This window comes from Alosa pseudoharengus, unplaced genomic scaffold (genome assembly GCF_046254945.1).
Source record: "Alosa pseudoharengus isolate Yale_2024_CS ecotype anadromous, Long Island Sound unplaced genomic scaffold, YU_APseudo_1.1 YU_APseudo_1.1_scf_13, whole genome shotgun sequence".
Taxonomy (NCBI): Eukaryota; Metazoa; Chordata; class Actinopteri; order Clupeiformes; family Clupeidae; genus Alosa; species Alosa pseudoharengus.
In genome coordinates, this window is record NW_027468598.1 from 31,857,239 (window position 1) to 31,881,542 (window position 24,304).

Below are 24,304 nucleotides of genomic sequence, written 5' to 3' on the forward strand. Positions count from 1 at the left end.
TAGAAAATAAGGATGAAATGCTTGAAAAAACAAAAATGTAGAAAATAAGAATGAAATGCTGAACAAAAAAAAATAATTAAAGGACAACGTTTATCTGAGACTTGACATTCCAGCACTGGCATTGCACACATTTAATATCAATTTGATAAGACATAAAAAAAAAAAAAAAAAAACATACCAGGCATGGTTGGGCCTAACCAAGAGCCCTGGTTTTCCACATATTTTAGGGTCATCACAGAAATGCTGCATATTATGCGCATTATGACTTAAAAATGAGACACACACACACACACACACACACACACAGGCAATACGCCCACACATCATAGAGACAAGCCAGTCTCACCCATCAGCTCATCTTGTCACAGGGACAGCCATGCAGACGGGACTTTGTGTTTGAGCAAAAAACAAAAAGTGGACGGTGTCCCTCTCTCTCGCGCTCTCTCTCTCTCCATGCAAGGGCCAGTGCACAAGCTCCACTATAGTCTCTGAATGATTAGCATTTAAGGACTTTGGCCACATCACTGGTATTTGTACACGTTCATATCATTTACATGTTTTTTTTCCATTAAAAAAAAGGACAAAACTAGACTGTACATTATACAAACATGTGAAAAGTCAATGATTTCTCAATACATTTACATAGAAAAACAAAGTCAAAAACAAAGTCGACAAAAAAAAAACCTTGTGCTGTGAGACTGTGACAGCAAGGCCAGTCACATTTATTTCACTCTCCTCGTGCAAAAAAAACAAACTAAACAAAAGAAAACAAAAAAACCTGTCTATGTGATGGCCGAGCATGTTTAGAAAAATCCTTTGTTTTTGACGTTTTCCTGTCGTGAATGCTGCAGGCTGCTTCTGTTGTTTACATAATCGTCGTGGTGACTGGATGGAACCCGGGCACACCGGATGTTAGGTCACGTCCTGTGGCTTTGGTGGTAGTTGGCTCTCGTCACCTCTGCCTTCAATTACCTGACTAGGTGAAAGGTCAACCAGTACATGAAGATGGGCTGGGCGGCCGCTATAGACATGGTGAGGTACATGCGGAGCTGGTTCTTAGCCCCTCGCACTAGCACACCCTCAGCTGCCGCCTCTGACAGGATCTTGAGACGCAGGGTGCGGATCTGGGGGAAAGGAGAGGAGTGGACATGGGCACATGCTACTGTTATCATGGGAAGGCTGGGTCAAGGGCAGCTGACTCAGATCATTTGACATTCAACTGCTACGTCAAAGTTCATTTCACTTCTAAATGTAAGGAGACTTGCATGGACAGAGGGCAAGTGATGTGATAAGCACATGTGCTTCCTGTAGATTGTGTCACTGTAGTGGAAGGAAAACACGATAACAAAAACAAAGCTACTAAAATAGAACCTGATAGCATTTGTAAAGCACTTTTCTCCAGTCATTTCATTGGTTAAAGGTAAACAGGTAGCATTTTAAAGCAGTTTTCCCCAGTCATTTCATTGGTTAAAGGTAAACAGGTAGCATTTTAAAGCAGTTTTCCCCAGTCATTTCATTGGTAAAGGTAAACAGGTAGCATTTGTGCCTCTCAGCTTGCCCTTTCTTATATACATTAACAAATGGTGTAAGGTTGCCATGTAATGGCCTGAAGTCATGCCTCTCCTCTATGCGGCTAACTGTTATGAAAGTTACGCAAAGTTAAGTTTGTCATCACCATGTCTTAGAAAAGCTGCCTGACCGTAGATATCGCACCATTCAAGTATGACATTTAAAAAAGGAGTAGCTGCTTATGTAGGCGTGTGTGTTTTCAACTTGATGCATGCACACCCTCTCAAAATAGCACCTCGGTGCATGGCTGCAGCTTCCTTTAGGACTGCCCTAAAACCGCTGCACCTGTCAGGGCTGCAGACCTGCCAACCTTGAAGAATTTTTTTGAGTAGCACCTCGAGCCGAGAAAAAAAACAAAAAAACGGCCTTCATGCATGCAGCCAAAAACAGACATAGCCATAGGAAAACATGTTCATTCTGGATGCTCAATTGCAGTGTCAGATGTTTGTTTTATCATTCTAATTGCAGTAGTCCTACCTAGTCCAACCACAACTTTGAACTGTGATGAATTGGCTTACTTGTGACCGTTTTCAATTCAGTTAACGTAGAGCCCTATTTAGGGCTGATTACTGATTGCGATAATGTAATGGGTATAAGGGGAGGGTTGCAGATCTAACTTCTTTACTTGTTCATTTGGCTGACGCTTTTATCTAAAGTGACTTCAATTCTTACAAGAGCCAGTTTCCTCTAGAGCAGGGATGGGCAACTGGAGGTCTTCCTCCTCACTCAGTGCAGCCCGCGGATCAATTCATTTAAACGTTTGTTTCAAATGGTTTTAACCACATCTGAACCGGATCCTTAAATTGTAATTATACGGTCCACCGATAGGGGTGCTTCCTATATTTAAAAAAATCCAGCGGAGTCGAGCTTTCTTCACTACAGTCAGCGAGGAAGAGATAGGCCTACAGAGAGTGGTTTATAAAGAAAACTCAGTCTCGTACATTTCAAAACTTGTACATTTAGATAGATAGATAGATACTTTATTGATCCCCAGGGGAAATTCAAGCAATTGATCCCCAGGGGAAATTTCAGCTGCTAGAGCCGCTGTCGTAGCCGACCTCAAAGCAAAGCAGGGTCATGGAATTTCAGGAATATCAGCATTTTATTTAAGTCTATTCCAGACATAGAACGTCATAGAATTATATCTTTGGGGGGCAAAGTCATGGAATATCAGGGAACTTTGTTGTAGGAGTTTAAAATCGACATGCCAAAACACATTAATAGCCTTTATTTTATTTTGTTTATTTAAAGTTAATTGACGAATAGAAGCAATATTAAAAATGCATTTGAGTATAGAAAATATTAAATGAATGCATGTTGGTTTAATAAACCGTACAGACATAGGCCTACTGTATATAATACTACTGATTCCTGATATCCCAGAGGTGGACGTGTGCGGTCACATCTGGCCCTCTGACCGTGACAAGAAAATATTTGTGGCCCTCTCTATCATCAAAGTTGCCCATCCCTGTCCTACAGCAACTTGGGGTTAAGGTGCCTTGCTCAAGGGCGCAACAATAGCTTATCTGACTTACTGACCACTGTGCAACCACTGACCCAGCTCTGTAACACAACCCACACAGACTGAACAACAATACGCCCATATTTAACAAAAAAAAAAGGAAATGAAACGAGTAGTATTCATTTCAAATTCCCTGAGCCCAAGTGTCTGTGACTCATTAATGTGCAGATAACAACCTAGTTCTTCAAATAGCCTTTTGCCGTTTTATCTACCAAGACAAAAATGTCTTGGTGGAGTTTGTTTTATAGGCTTTACAGTCAGGCAATTACATTAGGAATCAGAGCAGCCAGGGAACATCTCTATTCCCTCACTTCATAACCTAAAATCCATCCTTGTTTTTAAATGAATTTCCATTTACAATAATGTATTAAGCTGAAATCCTAGTGTCTCTGAAGGTTTGTGCTATACAAGTACACTAACGTGAAGATCCTAAACCTGCATATCAGAGAGTAGACTTACACCACTGTTATCCTTACATCCAAACCCATGTCAACAAAGCCTATTATCTAACATACCCAGTCCTCCTTAATCACATTCATTTCCTTTTTTGGTAGGTGAATGCTCTGTTTGACAATGGACTTTAGAACTACCTTTTTTGCCTACCCAATTTTGTTGATTTGTATGTTCATTACTTCCCTCCCCCAATTACTTGTATCTGTATTGCAGCGCTAGCTCTACCTTTGTTTGTTTGTTAGCTCCAGCCTTATTTCTTTAGTTTCTCCCTTGACCCAAAACGTGACACACCTGCAGTTGACACCTGGCCACATAAGAGTATTACACTGGCATTTACTCACCATGAACACAAAGATGGAGACACAGCACCATAGGAGTGTGAGGTAGTATCCCGTTCGCCCAAACAGGAGTCCTGCCACAACCCCTACTATCATACTGGGAGGGAGAGGGGGGGGGGGGGGAGGGAGAGAGAGAGGGAGGGAAAGGGAGAGAGAGAGGAGAGAGAAGGAGGATAAGAGAAAGCAGGAGGAGATCTAACACTGACACGTTAGATCGACCAGTGTCAAAGTACTGTAAGTGGGAGCTGTCCTACTTTTAATAAGTCAACTGGCCTGTACAGACAGAAAATGTCCTCATTAACGAAAAACTCTGGCCATTTTTCACAAAGATCGGTACAACAACAACAACAAAAACTGAGGACTTGGGTCTTACCCAACATATTTGTATCCAGAGAAGGCCACCAGGTCAATGGTGGTGAGGTCTGTGTTTACTGTGACCAGGTAGAGGCTGAGCAGTGTGGCTAGGACCTCAATGATGAGCCACACCAATGCAGAGCTGGCCTGCATCCCCAGGATTTCAGGGGTGAACCTGCAGTACACCACACACATAGAATATAAATATGAATATAAAACTGCTACATTCGTAGTTGGTTCACACATGCTGGCTGTTTTAATAAATACAAGCACAGCAGACATCAATCAACGAAGTGAAAGTACAAACAAATGTTCATTTAAAACATGCAGACCAGTAAGTAAAGTCAGTATGACGGCTCATACACACAGTTGCGTGCGTTGCAGTGCTGGAGACGCATCCCGTTCACTTTACATGGGCTCACGTCATCCGTTGCCCAACTGAATTTTGTGGGTCCGTTACACCGCGTTGCAAAGAGCCCTCACCACAGGAAATATACACCAACGACTACCTCTGCTGCAAAGCATAACCTATATTTATGAGCCACCAGGTTCAGAAACTATCAAGTGCACTTCCCACCCCTAACCAAACAACCTGAGTTTAAGGATTTGCCTTACAGGGTGCACAATACACCTCCAAGCTGTGTGATGGTTATTTAATAGGGAGGCAGGGGAGTGATGGTGTGCTCCATCAGAATGTTCCATCCTAAACCCGAGAGGCACGATTTGAATTGAACCGGAGCATCGAGTGCAGAAAAGGAGCTGAAAAGATCCCAGCAAAGGCTTGCTCTACAAAAGCACCGCAGGTGCTTATTGAAAAGGAGTTAGAGTCAGTTATCAATGGTGGTGACTGAAGCAGCTTATATTAAAGACAGGACCTGAAACAAGATAGAAACATCAAACCCATCAGGTCATCTGACTTATAGCTCTGTACGTACACACATGAATTAGGCCTACACATTCATATGTGTATATAGTGCTGTGCTTTCCTTTGAGAGGTTAGTAAGCAGTTTTCCCCGTATGCAGGAGAGGATATAGCTCTGTACGTACACACATGGATTAGGCCTACACATTCATACACATGTACTGTGTATAGTGCTGTGCTTTCCTTTGAGAGGTTAGTAAGCAGTTTTCCCCGTATGCAGAAGAGAGGATATAGCTCTGTACGTACACACATGGATTAGGCCTACACATTCTTATATATGTATATAGTGCTGTGCCATCCTTTGAGAGGTTAGTAAGCAGTTTTCCCCGTATGCAGAAGAGAGGATATAGCTCTGTACGTACACACATGGATTAGGCCTACACATTCTTATATATGTATATAGTGCTGTGCCATCCTTTGAGAGGTTAGTAAGCATAGTTTTCCCCGTATGCAGAAGAGAGGATATAGCTCTGTACGTACACACATGGATTAGGCCTACACATTCTTATATATGTATATAGTCCTGTGCCATCCTTTGAGAGGTAAGTAAGCATAGTTTTCCCCGTATGCAGAAGAGAGGATATAGCTCTGTACGTACACACATGGATTAGGCCTACACATTCTTATATATGTATATAGTCCTGTGCCATCCTTTGAGAGGTTAGTAAGCATAGTTTTCCCCGTATGCAGAAGAGAGGATATAGCTCTGTACGTACACACATGGATTAGGCCTACACATTCTTATATATGTATATAGTGCTGTGCCATCCTTTTGAGAGGTTAGTAAGCATAGTTTTCCCCGTATGCAGAAGAGAGGATATAGCTCTGTACGTACACACATGGATTAGGCCTACACATTCTTATATATGTATATAGTGCTGTGCCATCCTTTGAGAGGTTAGTAAGCATAGTTTTCCCCGTATGCAGAAGAGAGGATGTTTTGCCAGTTACCTGTTTTGCGTTCCCAGCGCTAAGCCTGCCACCAACACGTACGTGATGAAGCCCATAACTGTTAGAGACACAGAAGCACATCGGAGCGTTAGCAGAGGCGAACAGTGTTTGGGCAGCGGCACACACACACACTATTACAGATTAATGCTGCGTTCATGACTGGCGTAAACTCGGAACACCCAACTTGCAAAATTCAGACTGCCAAAAGGAATGCGTTCATGAGATCAGTCCGGAAATTAATATGGATTCCTGTAGAAACATGTCTGTGCTTATGTGTGGTCTGTATAGGGAGTGCATAAATAAGTTATTAGAACTGCTTACTGTCATTGAGCAAGAATGACAAAAAACAAAGTTTCTACAGTCTTAATTTAGGGATAAATAACCTTGCCAGATTAACTACGGTAGTGTTCTCGTCTTGTTGTGTTGTCGCAGCAGAGGCCGCTGTGATTGGAGAGCATGATTGTGACGTCAAGTCTGGAAAGATTCCGAATATCAGGGCATAAAATCCAACCAGACCTTGCGTTCAGGTCACTTTTCAGAGGTTGTGATTTCCAAGTTTCCAACAAGTCATGAACACAGCATGAGCACATGTCTCACTTGGTTTAAAAGAGCAGGGTTTAAGGAAAGGAAGATGTCTGTTCCTGAAGTTGTCAGGAATTCAGAGATATATGTAATGATCCATTTTCAAATCGGCCCAGCCCATGCCCAAGCTCCGGTACAGTGCCAGAGAGCTTTTAAGCCCTGAGAGACACTTCATTTCCTAGGGAAAAGGGGTATTTACAGTCCAGAACATTGTGCTGTAAAACATGTTTTGTACAGCCCAAGATGATGCCTTATTTTGTCCACACCCACAGTTAATCCACTTCCATACACTCCCATAGATAATACAAAAACAGACTTCTCCCCTGTCATTCCCCACACCGATAAGAGGAAACCCTCGCCACATGTAGCCATTTATCATCTGCAAGTGGTTGTGAAATATATTAAATTGTTTGGAGTACATCTCTTGTCTGTGTTGATTGTATGGAGTGCATGCCAAAGCCCAGACAAGATGCATCTGACAGGAAACTGTTCAAGGGATGTTCAAGACATACAGCTCATCAAAAACTGGAAACCAACAGAGCTATGTGTAGTGTACAATCCAAGAAAAGCAAACTTCAAAGCGCTCAAAGTTTTAATTTAGCAGCTAATTTGTTTATATCAACACACGTGTTAAGATGGCACCCTAGCTTTAGGTTAGCTAGCTAGGCTTACCTTAACCATGACTGTGCCATGAACTATCGCACTATTTTAGTCACTATACTAGTACGGAGGTTTGCACTTCCCAACATATTTCACAACAAAAGACACAAAAGGGCTTAGGGCGCTCAGGAGACTTCAGATAATTCCTTGCTGAGGTGCTCTTCTGCGATGGGTGAAGTGAGAATCCAAAGAAAAAAGAATTTGCAGAGGCACTCTGAGGTTGAAAAAGTATTAAAAAAAGCCTTTAATTTATCATGGCAAGAACTGGTAAAAAGCACATGGGCCTAATGGAGGGCATGATGAAGGCCAATATGGCTGTAACACGTAGGCCCATGTGCTTTTAACCAGTTCTGGCCATGACAAACTAAAGGCTTTTTTTAATACTTTTTCAACCTCTGAGTGCCTCTGCAAATTATTTTTCCTTTATATTTCACAACAATTTCATATGTGAAGGAGATTTAAATAACTAGATGGGTTGATGCAAGTTACTTCAAGCAACAAACTTATTTATTCTTTCCCTTGATCTCATTCTGTGTGTAGGCATGCTATGGCACTTTTGCAAACATCAGAATCTAAAAAAGCATTTTTACCTCCAACACCAGCACATATTGAAACATTAATGTGACACTATGAAACACTGGCAATGGTCTGCCATTACATCAAGTCCATGAAAACGGCTTGTTTTTATCCAGAAAAGGGCATGGAGAGGACACTATTCAGCAACCAGAGGCTCAGTTTTTAAGTATAAGTATATATACTCTTTTGAGTGAGGGGTTAGGTGCCTTGCTCAAGGGCACTTCAGCCGTGCCTACTGGTCGGGGTTCGAGCCGACAACCCTCCGGTTACAAGTCCGAAGCGCTAACCAGTAGGCCACGGCTGCCCTTTTGATAACAACAAAGGGCCAGAGAGATTTTTTTTTAAGTCCTCAAAACATTACCTGGAATATACAGGTCAGGGGCGTTGATGTCGAAGCGCGGCGCCACTGGGGTGTCCTGCTGGTAGCTCACTTCCCAGTTCTAAATGCAGACACATGAGAACACATGGGATTGCACTTAATTATGAAGAAAGCAGAAATGAAAGTGCTATTGACGACAAAGTGGAGAAGACAATCTGTTAAAGTAGGTCATAAGAGTTTCAACTCTATACTGTAGGCCTGACAATGAGAAATGCCACACCAGAGACTAGGTCTAACTCTGCCAAGCCTTAGTAGACTGAACTAGAATACTGATTATTGAGTGTAAACTGTGAAATGTTGATTGAGTATCTTGAGTTATCTTCATAAGTATGTATTCTCCTCACACAAGGATACAACCAAGATTGTATTTGTCACATGCATAGAGATACTTAGTAAAACATGTAGTGAAATGAAATTTAGCTGCTCAACTTTCCTATGCAGCGGTATCACTAACTAAGTATAAAGAAGAAAGATTAATACGAATGTAATAAATACCGTAGATTGAGAGAGAAGGGGGTAAAAGGTGTAGTGTGGCAAGTCCATGTAATGTACTTAAAGTGTTTTATATGTATTCAGGGTGTGGATGGCTTGAGGAAAAATACTCCTCCGCAGTCTCTCCGTTTTAGCCCTGTGAGAACAGAAACGTCGGTCTGACCTCAGCAGTTTGAACAGTCCATGGTCAGGAACTGTGAACTGTGAATGGTTGTGTAAAATTATGCAGTGAAGTAGAGTAGGTGACTATAACCAAAGGTTCCTCACTGTTAAAGAGAAAGATCCTAGAGAGCAGTATAGCTATAGTTCAAGGGTGCGTTTCTCAAAAGCATAGTTGCTAACCTGTTAGCAACTTAGTAGGTTGGGAAATTGCATTGCAACCAACAAAGTTGCTAACTTAGTTAACAACTATGCTTTTGGGAAACGCACCCCAGGTTCTGGTTTCTGGTAGTTCTGGTTATGGTCTTGGGCTGTGTAACATTAGAGGCCAGTGTGAGAGAGTGTAACTTGTTAAAGAATAATTGTTTAAAAAATAATCTATTAATATAACTGAAATTGGAAACAGAAATGGCTACAGTGATATGGCTGAAATCCAACTAATCAAACTATTCCAATCAAAAGGTTGAAAGTGATCACACGTGGACCAGCTCTAGGCAAAAGTTACATGGGCTCTCATTAGTGACACCTACTGGTGCATTCTAAAAAATGGAGCAGACATCTCTTAAAACATTAAATCCAGTGTAAATGGTGGAACAATTAAGTGATTTGCACCCATCTGGAGTAGTAACTGGATCACAGACAATTTAATTAGAGAATCTGAAGGAATCGAACCCATTAAAGTGATTGGGCTTGATCTGACCATCTGGGGTTTGGGAAAAGTACTGTAAGAAACAAACTGAAACCACACCTGCCATTAATATCAGGGTTTCTGCAGGGTCCAGCCAGTTACAGTTTTTTTTTCAGCCGCTAACAAGCGTTTGTCTAACCAGTGGGGTATACTACGAATCTCGATTAGTGGGTTAGCGAGGTATGTTGAGCTCAAAGCCAGGGTATGCTGTGACACAAAAGTGGATCTTTTTTAGTGTCGCTATATCACCATGGTATCTTATGCTGTCAACCAAACCTGGTCAGGAGGAGGTTATGTGCTAAGTTATAGCTCAAATCATGTAATCTACCGCCCACTGACCAATCAATTGTCTTAAAAACGAAGTTCTCACGTGTAGGATTCCGTCATATATCTTACAGATGGAGCTCTGCCTCTACTTTAATAGTGCTGTGCATGAAAATATCCCACTATGGACGTGCATACCATACAACAACTGATGACAATTGATTTATTTGATGTTATAGGTTAGACACAAAAAATGACCACAGTGTAGATTAAGCTATCGCTCATGAATGCAGAAGTAATTGTTTTTAAATAGAGGCGGTCTTGTGCGTCTCCACGTTTCACGATTGGCCAACGTCATCCCAACCCCGAGAACGCGCACAGATCTGAGCTGAAAGCCTAGTTTGAGAAATATATCACATAACTGCTATCGTAGGATCACTTAACGTATACCCCTGAGTCAAGGCTTTGTGAAGCCTCGATATGTCTACATAGCCTAGATATGTCTAACGTGCTTCGTAGTATACCCCACAGTTGTCATATTTTCAAAACTCTAAACACAATTAGCACAGCATCGGTCTTTTGTGGCCATCCCATTCACACATTTCATGTCGTTTTCACACAATATGCAGTCAGTGAACACATTTCCATAATGCTTACATTTTCTTTACAAACAAGCTATACGTCCCAACAAAATTATGGATTGTTTTTGCAGTATTTACAAATGTTAACACACAACATCCCACAATAGCAAAAACAATATTCCAAACCTTAGATACAGTATAAAAACCACTGCTTCTGCTCTGCTTATGCTACAAAGCGGGTTTATCCCATTGCCTTGGATACTGTAATATCAGATGTGATGTTTATGAAAACATGTAGCCTAACCCTGAAGATCCTGAGATTAGATACAGTAATTTTGTGCTTTTTTTTAGTCCCCCCGCCCCCTTTTTTTATCTGGGCTTTTTGCCGTTGTATTTTTGTTCAGAATGCTTGTGTGTTTCATGGATATTTTGTTCACTTTAAGCAATACTGTTAACTGTTTCTGTTCTATCATACTGTAAAAAGTATTTCTACCGAACCTCCTGTAGTATACTAGCCTGACGAGCCAGACCCACATTAAAATGTAGGATTTCTAGGCTAGTAGAATACAGTAAAGGGAAAAACAACTGATTTGCTTTTTACTGGAATGCTTTTGAATGTGAACATTACATGTGGACATACAGTTTCCAACCAAGAAATTTAGTTTACAAATGGTGGATTGCATGTTTTGCATGCAAATACCTGTAAAACTGAAACATAAAAGTATATGCAGTTTTTGTAATGTCAACAATGTCTGTAATACATATACCTTGTGAAGTGAAAACAAGTGTTATTCTTTGACAAAATAATTTCATTTTGAGTCAGATTTCCAGTGTTTTAGTGAAGTTAGTGTGTGCAGAGAAAGATGTGTTAGTATATATTTAACAAAATGTGCTTTTGAGAAGAAAATTATCCATTTGGCCAATTGTGTTTTGTAGGTGTAAGTCTGTGTTAAGAATTTACTCGGACTGGGCAGTGATGGCGTCAAACAAAACTGAGTGAACGCCTGAGTCTGCTGCAGACCTTTTACAGCAACTCTTTTTCCACAGAAACGTATAGTGACAACAAGTATGGACCTGTGGAATGCTGTGATGACACCCAGATTCCTCAGACAGAACAACAAGTGGAATGAATGAATGCTGCTGCCAGCGCATTTCTCAGAGGGAAAAAGGCTAAATGTAATTTATGAGACCTTGTATGGAAAATACAGATGTTTTATGACTTTGTAAGGCCTAAAATTCATATTATTAAATGTAAGACTTTTTATGACACCGCGGAAACCATGAAAGTGTTGTAAATAGAGCCTGTAGTCTTTAAATAGCCAGTATCCTGTTGCCAGACCACAAGACGACCAACTCTAAACCTAGGCATTCTCCCCTGTGCAGGTGACAAAGACTCATTTTGACAAATAGAGATGAAGGTAAATGAATTAAGGCAAGTAAGTGCTGAGGGGAGAATCTTTAACAGTTACACATTAAGTCTACTCTACTATTCACTGACATGGCTTTAGTGCCAGTCATTACTTCAGTGCAAAGCAGTGTTATTTCTACACAGGTCTATATATAGCGTGATAAACAATAAACACGGCTGTGGGTGGCTTTACAGAACCAAAGGCCTAAAGGCCTTGAGGGCAAACACAAGCGCTACAGTGAGTGAGTCAAAACTCAGCCTGACAAGTCAAATGTCAACAATGTCTGTAATGCATATACCTTGTGAAGTGAAAACAAGTGTTATTCTTTGACAGAATAATTTCATTTTAAATCAGATTTCCAGTGTTTTGGTAAAATTAGTGTGTGCAGAGAAAGATGTGTTAGTATATATTTAACAAAATGTGCTTTTGAGAAGAAAATTATCCATTTGGCCAATTGTGTTTTGTAGGTGTAAGTCTGTATTAAGAATTTACTCGGACTGGGCAGTGATGGCGTCAAACAAAACTGAGTGAACGCCTGAGTCTGCTGCAGACCTTTTACAGCAACTCTTTTTCCACAGAAACGTCTAGTGACAACAAGTATGGACCTGTGGAATGCTGTGATGACACCCAGATTCCTCAGACAGAACTACAACAAGTGGAATGAATGAATGCTGCTGCCAGCGCATTTCTCAGAGGGAAAAAGGTGATGGTAGAACCAGTGGATGAACAAGCGTATACATTTAAGACTAAATGTAATTTATGAGACCTTGTATGGAAAATACAGACGTTTTATGACTGTAAGGCCTAAAATTCATATTATTAAATGTAAGACTTCTTATGACACCGCGGAAACCATGAAAGTGTTGTAAATAGTGCCTGTAGTCTTTAAATAGCCAGTATCCTGTTGCCAGACCACAAGACGACCAACTCTAAAACTAGGCATTCTCCCCTGTGCAGGTGACAAAGACTCAATCTGACAAATAGAGATGAAGGTAAATGAATTAAGGCAAGTAAGTGCTGAGCAGTAGAAGGGAGAATCTTTAACAGTTACACATTAAGTCTACTCTACTATTCACTGACATGGCTTTAGTGCCAGTCATTACTTCAGTACAAAGCAGTGTTATTTCTACACAGGTCTATATATTGAGTGGGCAGCCGTGGCCCACTGGTTAGCACTCTGGACTTGTAACCGGAGGGTTGCCGGTTCGAGCCCCGACCAGTGGGCCGCGGCTGAAGTGCCCTTGAGCAAGGCACCTAACCCCTCACTGCTCCCCGAGCGCTGCCGTTGTAGCAGGCAGCTCACTGCGCCGGGATTAGTGTGTGCTTCACCTCACTGTGTGTTCACTGTGTGCTGTTTGTGTTTCACTAAATGCAGAGACCAAATTTCCCTCACGGGATCAAAAAAGTATATATACTATACTATACTATAGCGTGATAAACAATAAACACGGCTGTGAGTGGCTTTACAGAACCAAAGGACTAAAGGCCTAAAGCGCAAACACAATCGCTACAGTGAGTGAGTCAAATCTTAAGGGCAACCAAACTGGGAAGGGAAACCAATGTCACAATAGTGATAGAATGAAAAACAACAATGAGACCGGGAGGCAGAGAGGAGGGAGAACCAGAAATGGGGAAGTCCATGTGAATGCATGCGACTATGTATAAACCAGTACACGTTCGTTTGGTTTCACTGACGGTAGTCACATACATAAACATGTCCGATCCTTATCATGGCCAGAAGAGAAAGACCCATCAAGTACCTCGTGCATGTAAGGGAACACCAGCAGCCCGAGTTTCTTGCCAACATAGATAGTGTCCACTGCAAAGTAGTACTTCAGTTTGGATATGGGGATGAATCTGTCAAGCTGAGAGAAGAGAAGATAGAAGAGGAGAAGAGGAGAGGAGTCAGTAACCTGGAATGATTCCACAAGAGAACAAATGAACACCAATTTAACCCACTGGCAACAGGTGAGACAGGAAACTGCACCAACAGAGACTGCTCAAAAGCCAATCTCTACATACTCCATAAAGACGGTGCTCTAAGCGATGCTGGGTAACGTCACTTCTGTTGACTTTCAAACAAAACAGAGAGCTAGCTTGCTACTTCCTCCCTCCCCCTCCCTCCCGTGCTGCTCCCGTGCAATTGAAAGTCTCCTAAATGCGTATTTCGTCTGTGATTTGCTGGAACAGTTTGTTATGTTTTCATGGGCTAGGTTTGCCCAGGTTGTTTTTGTTGCCGTTTTTGGAGCCTGGGCTGTACACAGAGATCGCGATTTTTTTACAGTGATTTAGGACAGACTGCTAGCGGTTGGTTAGGTGATGTTTGCAGTAAGTGACATAAAATGTTTTAGCCTAAAAAACGTGTGGCATCGCTTAGAGCATCTTTAAGTAAATCACTTGCAAAGCTACAGACAAAACACTTTAAGTGTATGTGAGCTTCTGCAGCTTATATAGCAACTGACAGACTGAACGTTCACTATAGATTCCAGCAACTACCGTTTGCACATTCACATATGATGGCCTCTGCTACATCAATACATACAAATGCATGTAAAAAGGACTCACATTTTTGTCCACCATTTCTTTGCCCTGGCTGGCTAGGCTGCTCCCGTAGGCCATGGCCAGGTTGGACATGGGGTCGGAGAGCAGTGTCTGGGCAGGATAGGCTCCTGGTCCCTTGTCCTGGCCTCTGCTGTAGCCGGCTGCCCCTGGTCCGGCGCTGGTGTCCTCGAATAGTGGGCTGGGTTCTGCGCCATCTGTCGAAGTGGTCCTCATCCTCATTTTGGGCTCTGGAACACAAATAAATGAGTGAGTGGATGGGCTTTCAAATGAGGGCATGAAATGATGAGTAAGGGAGACTGGATGGATGGATGAAATAAAGAAAGAAAAAGAAAGAAAGAATTTTCAAATCTGTGTGTGTTATTGGCCTCTCTAGCCGACACACTTTTGACCCCAAGACAGGCACAACAGTGAAATCTAACTTTCTTGATCAGCAAGTGACCTCAAACTGAAGCAACATCACATGTCACCACTGTTTTCTGTGATTTGGTAACAACAAATATCTTTTGGTCATGAGGTTCTCATGGGCCTGTCTCACAGTAATAAATACAGTGAGGCAGAAAGAGAAATACAGCAACATGGCTGCCTTTAAAGAACATAAAGACAACTTTGCAATAATTAGGCCTGTCTGTAATATTGGCGTAAACAAAACACACGTGACAGAATTTAATTACTAAAATGTAGGTTAGTTGATGAGTAGCTTAACGTAGAGAACGGTACACGTGACAGAAGACAAATTTAATTTGAAATTTAGTAGGTTAGTTGATGAGTTGCTTAACGTAGAGAACGGGACAAGACGGGAAAAAACTCCTAAAAGAGAACTGGTACAAGTTGTGTCAGATCTGTTCAACAACCTCAACGGTATTGACCTAGCTTTAGTTTTAGTTTCGAAAGTCACTGTAGTCAAAATAAACATGACCATCTGAGGAGTGACAGTGCTTCCCTAATTTGGACTGCTAATTTTAACAAACGTTTCCGTTCAGAAACAATGTACGTTGCAAACACACCTAAGTAGCATAACAAGTACAATGTCAACATCTTGCCTAACATAAACTCTTTAAAATTAATGAAAGGAAGAACACTGAGAAGAGCCTAAGCTATTAATTTGCCTCTTACGTCTGCAGAACTGCACCTAGGCCAAATATAGCGGACTCCACCGTCTACGTGGAAACTGATAGGGTTAGCACATTAGCGACCTACTGCTAATAGATATGAATAGTGTGTCTCGCGTTTAATTACGATTCTAGTATCATAGTTGCTGCGAAAGTATTTCAATGGATTTTCTGCAATGCCACTTGAAGTTTTCCGAACTGACTTGTATCTAAGTTTTAACAGTGTCAACGCTACATTGTGATCTAGCCAAAATTAATCTCTAACGTTAACGTTATGTGTCTGCTATGCTGGGATGACTTCCTACCGGCATTTATTGTAGCAGCTAACGTTAACGTTGGCGTTAAGCCGCTAACGTTATACCCTACGGCAAGGTGTAATTTAAGTCATTCTGTTGTTGTGACATATCAGATCCAGTTAAAAACAGATAGGACATTAAGTACGATTATCAGACAACCACTGTAAGACCCTTCATTGTAGCTAAAGTTAGCTTGGTTGGCTAAAGGTGGTTAGCACCATAGACAGTAAAAGATAGGTTAGCACTGGCTGGTGATGGCTAGTAGAAGTTAGCTTACCAAACATGCATTTCAAAATAAGATGACGTACGTAACTTACGCTGTCTGAACCCACTTTGTGCTGGATAAGCCATGTCAAAGATATATCACTTTAAACTACACGTCAGTGTAATTATACCAGTCTTTAAAACAACCAATTTAAGTTACTCCAGGGAAGATCATTCATCCTAACCAGCCACACTGTCCTCTTTCTTTAAAACGAAATCACTTATCGTCTGTTTTACACACAGGACCAATCAGAAGGCCAGTTAAAATGTTAACCAATGACATATCACAGCGCTGATCGCTGCAAAACTCAGATTGGCTGAAAAGTTGACGTTCAATACGTTACGTAACAGTTATAGCCAATCATTAAACGTGGATTGGACAAGACGACGCCCGCCTATCAGAGCAACCAGGAATTCCGTGAATGATGTGCGCCGGTGGTAGCTGGGGAAGTACGTAGGATGGTAACACCAGGCTACGCCGGTGGTGCAGAGAGTTGCAGATTTGTGCACACTAGGGGCTTCTCCACATCTTGGGCATGATAGAAAATTATCATTATGACATGAAAGCGTCAAATCTGAACATTGCATAGATGTTGCATTCACGTGTGGTGTAATGGTTTAACAGTCATTGTAATGGTGACTTATCATGCCGAAATTGTGCGTGAACGCTAATCCTGATCGAAGTACCAACTCAGAATACTGGACTTTATATGCCGTGCTATGTCACCGTGCTACTCTGTGGTACACTAATCCTTTGAATCCACCAATGGGAAGGAGATAAGAATCAAGGGTCTAAAAACAGGACGATTGTTTACGTTGTCATCGCGCTTCATTCTCCTTTCTCCTGGAATGTTAGGCAAATAATTAACCTTCAGGATTCTTCTTTTCAGCTCATCTGAGAATCCAGGGTAAGTTAAGACTAATATATCGTTAGGCTACTGCATTTTACTCTCTACAGTGCTACCTCATCAAATTTAAAGCACATGCACTAAATCTTATTTATTTGTGACTGGCGGTTAAAGAAACACCAATACATTAGTTATACAGTATAAGGAATCAAATAATTTTAAATAGTGAATATTGGTTACATAATCCGTTTGATCCTCCAAGGGAGGGTAACTCGCGAAGCAATATAATAATCCACCGTTAGATGGCAACCACTCATAGGTCCACAGAGCCGACTCCTTAGGTCTGTGGTCTAGTAAATCACCATAAACTTCTCTTCTGGATTGGTGAAAACAAGTGTCAGTTCATTCATTCACCACTATCATGTCAGCTGGGCAGCCATCATTGAGATAAGGCGCGGTGATTGCGACGTTGCCGCGTCACGAAGTGTTCATCTGTGAGAGTCTCATGTGAGTGTGAAAACGACCAAGACTTTTACAGAGAAGTAAAGTATGGCAGAAATGTTGCATGAAAGTTATTTAGCCTATACTGTGCACTAAAACACTACTCAGAGTTCTAGTCAATTCCACTAAAGTCTACTGAAATAAGTAGCCTATTGCAACGAACGGGTCAGTGTAACAATCTGTATTGTGTTTCTGTCTGCATGACGTTGTTATGATAACATGCTACAATGTCATGAAGTTCTTCTATTTGGATTGAGACAGCGACGTTATTTTAGATCAGTTTATTAAACGTCGCAGTGCAGTCATTCACTGCATGCGTGTCACCTTGAATGTCCGGTAAATGAAGGACAATGAGGGGCGTGTCTCCGGGTTCAAGACTACTGCTGAGATAAGACTTAATTAAAACTTAATTATTCATTTAACAGATGCTCACATTTGGACCCAGATGTAGCATGCATCCTCACTACATGAGCTGTAAAGAGAAAGCGTTACAGTCATAGCATTTGATACAGTTACAGTTTACCTTACTGATCTCTCTCTTTCTCTGTCTCTCCCTTTGTCTCTCTCTTTCTCTCTCCTGCAGAGCTATTGGCTGTCCTCTCCTGTGTCACGGATCACAAGTAGCCAATGACTTGGCCGTCTTGGCCACAGCCACCTCAAGATGATAAATGATTAACTGTACAGAGAGAGAACATCAGCTACATTGCCTATGCATATGGCAGTCATTGTGTCAAATATCAAGAGAAAAGTGAAGGGAAACATAACCGTTATAAGGGTCAAGAGGGAGACACCAGAATAGTACTTACCTTTTAATTTTGAGTTGGAGAACGAGGCTTGTGAAATATTGGTTTCTGAGCAGACCTATCTCAGTTGGTTCCCTGTGGTTCTCTCCTGTTCCCCTTCAAATAGACCCAAGGCACAGGACTCAGTTGACCATTAACCTCACGATTGATTACAGCTGTTTCCTCACACATAAGCCTCTCAGCGCTGGTCTGTGGCTGCTGACACAAAGTTCACCTCCCCCCTCATTCACCAGCAGAGCACAGAGGCGGCAGAAGCTTGAAGTTGGATTCATTTCCTCTGTTGGTGGTTGATTGTATTTCACCTTCGTATAGATATTTTGAAGAGAGTTGGAATCATGACGGCGTCTGGGTATGGATACTATCGGACTTCCATTTTCCTGGCCATGTTTGTGGGCTACACCTTGTACTACTTCAATCGGAAGACCTTCTCGTTTGTGATGCCATCCTTGATGCAAGAAATTACCCTTGACAAAGATGATTTGGGTGAGTACATGTTTCTTGCGATACACATCTGGATTTCATTTATTGCAGTTGTTTATTATGAAAATAATATGCTGCTTTCAATTTACTATTTTTTAGTTTCAAAAGTCAGTCAGTCTCTTTGGGTCCACTAAACAGTGAAGTCTTTAAAAATCTATGAATGTATTAATAGAAATGTAACATCCATGTCTTTACTGATGTCATGCTGATGTTCACCCTCACTAGGGTTAGGCCGTACAATTTAAGTGTCATGGTCTGAAACATGTGATGTGATCGGTCGGTTGTGCATGTTCATTCTGCAGGCTTCATCACCAGTAGCCAATCGCTGGCCTACGCCATCAGTAAGTTCATCAGCGGCGTCCTGTCGGACCAGATCAGCGCCCGAGTGCTCTTCTCCATCGGACTCTTCTCGGTGGGCGGCATCAATGTGATCTTCTCTCAGTCGTCCACCGTGGCCGTCTTCTCTGGCCTCTGGTTCCTGAATGGCCTGGGACAGGGTCTGGGCTGGCCCCCATGTGGGAAAGTCCTCCGCAAGGTATAGTAGTACGTCTTAAAGCAATGCCATGCAATTATTTCAAACTCACGAACTCACTGCTACAATGGCTTATGATATGGAAAATAAAGTCCTTGACATTGCCAATGTGTGCCCAATGTGTGCCCAGAGCTCTTAATAGTGCACTATGTAATGTTGTTGATCGGGTAGGATCATGACTAATTTAGTCGTTTTTTGATGAACTGGGTGCTGTCTTAGTGCTAAATGGTGTTGAATATTGACGCCAAGGGACATTGATATCAATTCTTCCATGGAGTTGCTTTAAGTCTTATTACTGTTTCACTTTCAAATGATGTGCAAAAATGCAGGTAGAATGAACTTCTTACTTTGCACCCTGAAGCAATGTGTCAACAATGTTGTGGCTTACATGAATGAGGCAAGTGGTAGTCATATGTTGAATCCGTTTTTAATGTTGTTTGGAAAGGTATGACAGAGTGGCATTTGATTTTAGTATGACCCATTTTTTTTCAGCAGCTTGTGCCAAATTGGACCGGTCCATTTTAACACTGCAATTTCTCCATTGTCAGTTATCGGTGAGCTGTCAAAGGTGTGACAGAGAAAGGGTAGGGCAGTGTTGGCTGAGGTGAAGGCTGAGTAGCACAGTGCTCAGGGTTTACTCCTAGTTCCGGTTACATGTCTTTATATGCTGAACCATTATAATGTTAGTAACACCACATTTTCTATGAATTACCAATTGACCCCCGAATCTGGCAGTGATGTCCTCTCCTCTCCTCTCTGCTCTCCACTCATCCCCTCCTCTTTTTCTTCTCCTCCCTGCTCTCCTTCCCTCCCCTCTCCTCTTTTCCTCCTCTCCTCTCTCCCCACGCAGTGGTTCGAGCCGTCCCAGTTTGGTACGTGGTGGGCCATCCTGTCCTGCAGCATGAATCTGGCGGGGGGGCTGGGCCCCATCATCGCCACGCTGATGGCCGAGAGCTACAGCTGGCGGACCACGCTCTCCATCTCGGGCCTGGCCTGTGTGGTGGTGTCCGTCTTCTGCCTGATGCTCATCAAGAACGAGCCCAGCGACGTTGGGCTGCCCAACATCGAGCCCGGGGCCAAGAAGGGAAAAGGAGGTCAGTCAGAGATGCAGTGGTTCTCAGTTCTGTATTTCGAGTTCCCAGAGAGCAGTTTGGTTCTGGAACTGATGTGATCAGAGTCAACTGCTGCCTCACCATAAACCATAACCCTCTTATCAATTACCTAGTCAGTGAAGAAGAATGGTGACTCCAGGCATGACAAAGGGGATACCATTATATTAGAGTTATGAAGACCGCAATGGCTCTTCATCAGACAGTACTGTAAATTGTGTTGCATAGGTTGAAATCAAGATGAAAATGTACATTTCTTTTGTAGTAGGTCTTTAACCTTTAGCCCTTGTGCTGTATGTACTGTATTGAGATGCTTCATATTTCTATCTATTATCTGAGATGTGGAAATCAGATGTTATGTTTTGATGGCCGAAATATTGGGATTGCTTGTGGAAGGGTGGTTATATAGAGTGGTTATCTGAACATAGTCCTGTTCTGATGAGGAACATCAAGAGGCAGTTTTGTAAGTAAATACTCAAGAGTTTTGAACTATTGGGACTATGTGTGACCGTCTAGAACTCATGTCTGATACTGTACTTCTTTTCCTTAAAATCCTCCCATGTTTGTCTCACTTGGTTGGTGATTGTTTTCTGCATGTGCGGACTATTGGACCCCGACACAGGGTAAAGTCGTGGGCCTGTGTGTGTATGTGTGTGTGACAGAGAGGTGTTTATGTGTGTGAGGGGTGTGTGGTCTTACACACTCCTCTGTGCTTTGAAGTCCAAGGTCAAGGCCAATAAGACCTTCTGGACTCTGGACCAGTATGTGCCCCACGCAGGACGAACGTGAACAAGTTGCATTCTGACTGTGTGTCCATGTTAACTGATACGCCTCTCTCTGTCTGTCTGTAACGTCCAGATTCCTCCAGTGACGACAGCACCCTGAAAGAGTTCCTGCTCTCCCCTTATCTCTGGGTGCTGTCGCTAGGCTACCTAGTGGTGTTTGGTGTGAAGACCGCCTGCACTGATTGGGGGCAGCTCTTCCTGATCCAGGACAAGGAGCAGTCAGTGCTCATGGGTAATGTAGTCCTCAAAGCTAAATGAATGAACTACACATTTAATTAGACTACAGCCAGCTGATGACGGGCAAAACACAACTGCTGATTCTCAGTGTCCACAAAGAACTATTGTATTTTGGTCCAAAGCATGCCTAATAAGATTACACATGCCCGTAGTTACTGGAATATTTGTTTTGTTGTGTCTCTTCAGTCGTGTAACTTTTGATTGTGTAACGCTACAGGGAGCTCTTTCATGAGTGCCCTGGAGATTGGAGGCCTGGTGGGAAGCATTGCTGCTGGCTACCTCTCGGACCGAGCAGTGGCCAAAGTGAGTGGCCGTCTCTTGACCTGATTAAATTTCATGTTTTGATTTCTGTGTACACTTTATCAGTTACAAGCAGACATGGTGTTTGACTAAGCATCCAATGATCGGTTCAGTTCGCTCCAGTGTAATGATCTTCAAGATGAAAAGACTAGATCATTTGGATATATAAGCTGTTTCAAGTGTCTTATTTATCTGGATAGAGTGAAGCAAAGAGTTGTTATTTCCGGGCAGCTATTGATGTTTTTTGGTTTTGTTCTTTGTGAATAGCATGGGCTCAGCATTAAAGGCAACCCTCGTCACTCCCTCCTGCTGTCAATGATGGCAGGGATGTGTGTCTCCTTGTACCTCTTCCGAGTCACAGTCACTCCAGACAGTTCAAAGGTGAGATCAACAGTCTTTATTTTGCAACCAGTTGCCAGTGGCAGTTTAGGATATAAATAATGTGTTTAAGCTGGGGCAACCCTTAGACCTTAGCCCTGGCCCCTGTGCATGTGCGTCTGTGAGCATGATATAGAGGCAGCTGAAGCATTCCGTTCATGGAGCGTATACTGCAACAATCAGGATTTCCACGGGTCATGGAATTTCTGGAATATCATGGAATTTTAGAAAGTCTATTGCAGACATGGAAAGTCAGGGAATATGGTCATTTTTGGGGCAAAGTCACGGCGTAGCCTGGCTGTTAGTCTTCTGTCAAGACTACCTGGCTCAATGACAGGGGGTAGACCACACTGTTTGTACAGTTAAATCCGGATAATTTATTAACACATTAAATTATAAGCTGAAAACATAATTTGAATAAATAACCATATCAAGTCTGTAAATGTGAAGCAAGAAAAAGCTAATCAAAAGTGTAGTGCCGATCAGTGAATTGTAGGCTATATGTAGGGCAAAAAGGAGTAAAATAGTGCTGCATGGAGGCCAGAGCAAAGCCCAGCCGAGCTGAGCAGAGCGCGAACAACTGGCAGGAGATGTTTTTGAACAGTCCCGCCAATCAGCTGCTGTCTAGCCCAGATGGACTGAAAACAGACAGCTCCCCCTTCAGACTGGGGGGAGAGAGACCGCCCAAACTTATTCTTTCAAAGGTGGAGTGAGCACACCCAGCACGAGAAAGCCGGGCGTGACCCTTTGTGACGACTACGCCGCTCCATCTGGCATCTTTTGTCTTTTTGTTATGTGTCTTATAACTTACAGTATGTGGAGCGCTTTGTGTTGTACTCTGTATGTTTAGATGCACTATAAAAATAAAACTGACTTGACTTCACTTCAGATCAAGTCAGTGTTGATAGCATTCTGCTGGAGAAATAGAACTGGTAGTATTCTGTTCATTGACTTACTGGGCTTAGAGTAACTAAATCCAAATCTCAAGATCCCAAGTGATCAACTTGGGCACTGGGGCATGCCCTCATTGGCAGTGTTGTATGTCTGTGTTGTCTCTTTGCTCATGTTTGTTTTTCTATTATTTTTCCTGCAGCTCTGGATCCTCTCTCTTGGGGCTGTTTTTGGTTTCTCTTCATATGGACCAATAGCATTGTTCGGTGTGATAGCCAATGAGAGTGCCCCTTCAAATTACTGTGGAACTTCACATGCCATTGTTGCTCTCATGGCCAATGGTAAGGCCTTTTGAGATTTCAATGATAAACCTAAAGAAGCTGTGACTATTTAATCTGTACAGAGTAGTCATACAATATCATATAAAAGCTCAAAGGCTCATAAAGTCATGAAATATAATAATAATAATAATAATAATAATAATAATAAAAGCTACATAAACAATATTATAATATCATCATAACATTAACAAATGTAAACAGCAGATTAGCTGACATGTTGTGATTGAGTTGATGTTATGTTTTGGCAGTGGGTGGCTTCATGTCTGGACTGCCCTTCAGCACCGTCGCCAAACACCACGGCTGGAACATGGCCTTCTGGGTTGCCGAGGTAACCTGCATCATCACTACGGTCAGCTTCTTCCTACTGCGCAACATCCAAACCAAGATGGGCCGCATCCCCAAGAAGGCCGATTAGGCAGCTGCTCGCTAAGAATCATGGGACATGTGGCATCCTCTTCTTGCGTAACGAGACCATTCTCAGTACACAGTTCTCCATCTCCGTCATTTGTATTACAACAGTCTGGTAAAGAATTCATACATTTACATTTCGTTTTACATTAATACGTTTTTAAAGACTTTACCTGTCGAACCAGCACAGTAATTAAAGGGGAGTCGGCAATACTGGAGAAAGATTGTTGATATTTGAGCTCAACGGCCAAACAAACAAACGCCTCTCCCTTAAGTGTTTTTTTCCCTTCAGCAGACATCTCACAGAATGTACAGCTTGTGGATCATGAGGATATATTCGCTGAATGTGAAAAATGTATTGTCTTACAGCCAGGGTAGGGTATACCGGGTGCACAACTGAAGCGCTCTAAAATAATTTTAGTAGACTAGTCTAATGTGTGCCGTGCTCGCACATCTGTAGCCAGTTCCATTGTTTACAGTGGAAGCTAATGGTTGCAGCATACGCTCCCCAAACAGAAGGCTTCAGTTACGTGCCCGGTGTAGTCTGCCAACTTTGCCAAC

At 42.2% G+C, this 24,304-nt stretch overlaps 2 protein-coding genes across 5 annotated transcripts; one reads left to right on the forward strand and one right to left on the reverse strand.

Moving 5' to 3' along the window:
• Positions 1 to 72: 72 nt before the first annotated feature.
• yif1b (Yip1 interacting factor homolog B (S. cerevisiae)) lies at positions 73 to 16,331 on the reverse strand. 2 transcript variants are annotated; one of them, XM_076282838.1, is made up of 8 exons: positions 16,184 to 16,331; positions 14,465 to 14,688; positions 13,660 to 13,764; positions 8,289 to 8,367; positions 6,110 to 6,167; positions 4,256 to 4,411; positions 3,886 to 3,979; positions 73 to 1,124 (listed from the first exon to the last, which is right to left on the reverse strand). In XM_076282838.1, the coding sequence occupies exons 1-8, from the start codon at positions 16,215 to 16,217 to the stop codon at positions 969 to 971; spliced, it is 906 nt and encodes a 301-aa protein (XP_076138953.1). In that variant the 5' UTR covers positions 16,218 to 16,331; the 3' UTR covers positions 73 to 968. The 2 variants fall into 2 exon arrangements, with proteins under 2 accessions (XP_076138953.1, XP_076138952.1); XM_076282837.1 differs by having other exon boundaries at positions 16,175 to 16,331.
• On the forward strand, positions 14,617 to 23,956 carry slc37a4a (solute carrier family 37 member 4a). 3 transcript variants are annotated; one of them, XM_076282836.1, is made up of 9 exons: positions 14,617 to 14,707; positions 18,063 to 18,765; positions 19,065 to 19,297; positions 20,145 to 20,388; positions 21,262 to 21,420; positions 21,643 to 21,728; positions 21,993 to 22,106; positions 23,197 to 23,335; positions 23,584 to 23,956. In XM_076282836.1, the coding sequence occupies exons 2-9, from the start codon at positions 18,618 to 18,620 to the stop codon at positions 23,748 to 23,750; spliced, it is 1,290 nt and encodes a 429-aa protein (XP_076138951.1). In that variant the 5' UTR covers positions 14,617 to 14,707; positions 18,063 to 18,617; the 3' UTR covers positions 23,751 to 23,956. The 3 variants fall into 3 exon arrangements, with proteins under 3 accessions (XP_076138951.1, XP_076138950.1, XP_076138949.1); XM_076282835.1 differs by lacking the exon at positions 14,617 to 14,707 and adding an exon at positions 16,581 to 17,485; XM_076282834.1 differs by lacking the exon at positions 14,617 to 14,707 and adding an exon at positions 16,581 to 17,038.
• Positions 23,957 to 24,304: the final 348 nt, after the last annotated feature.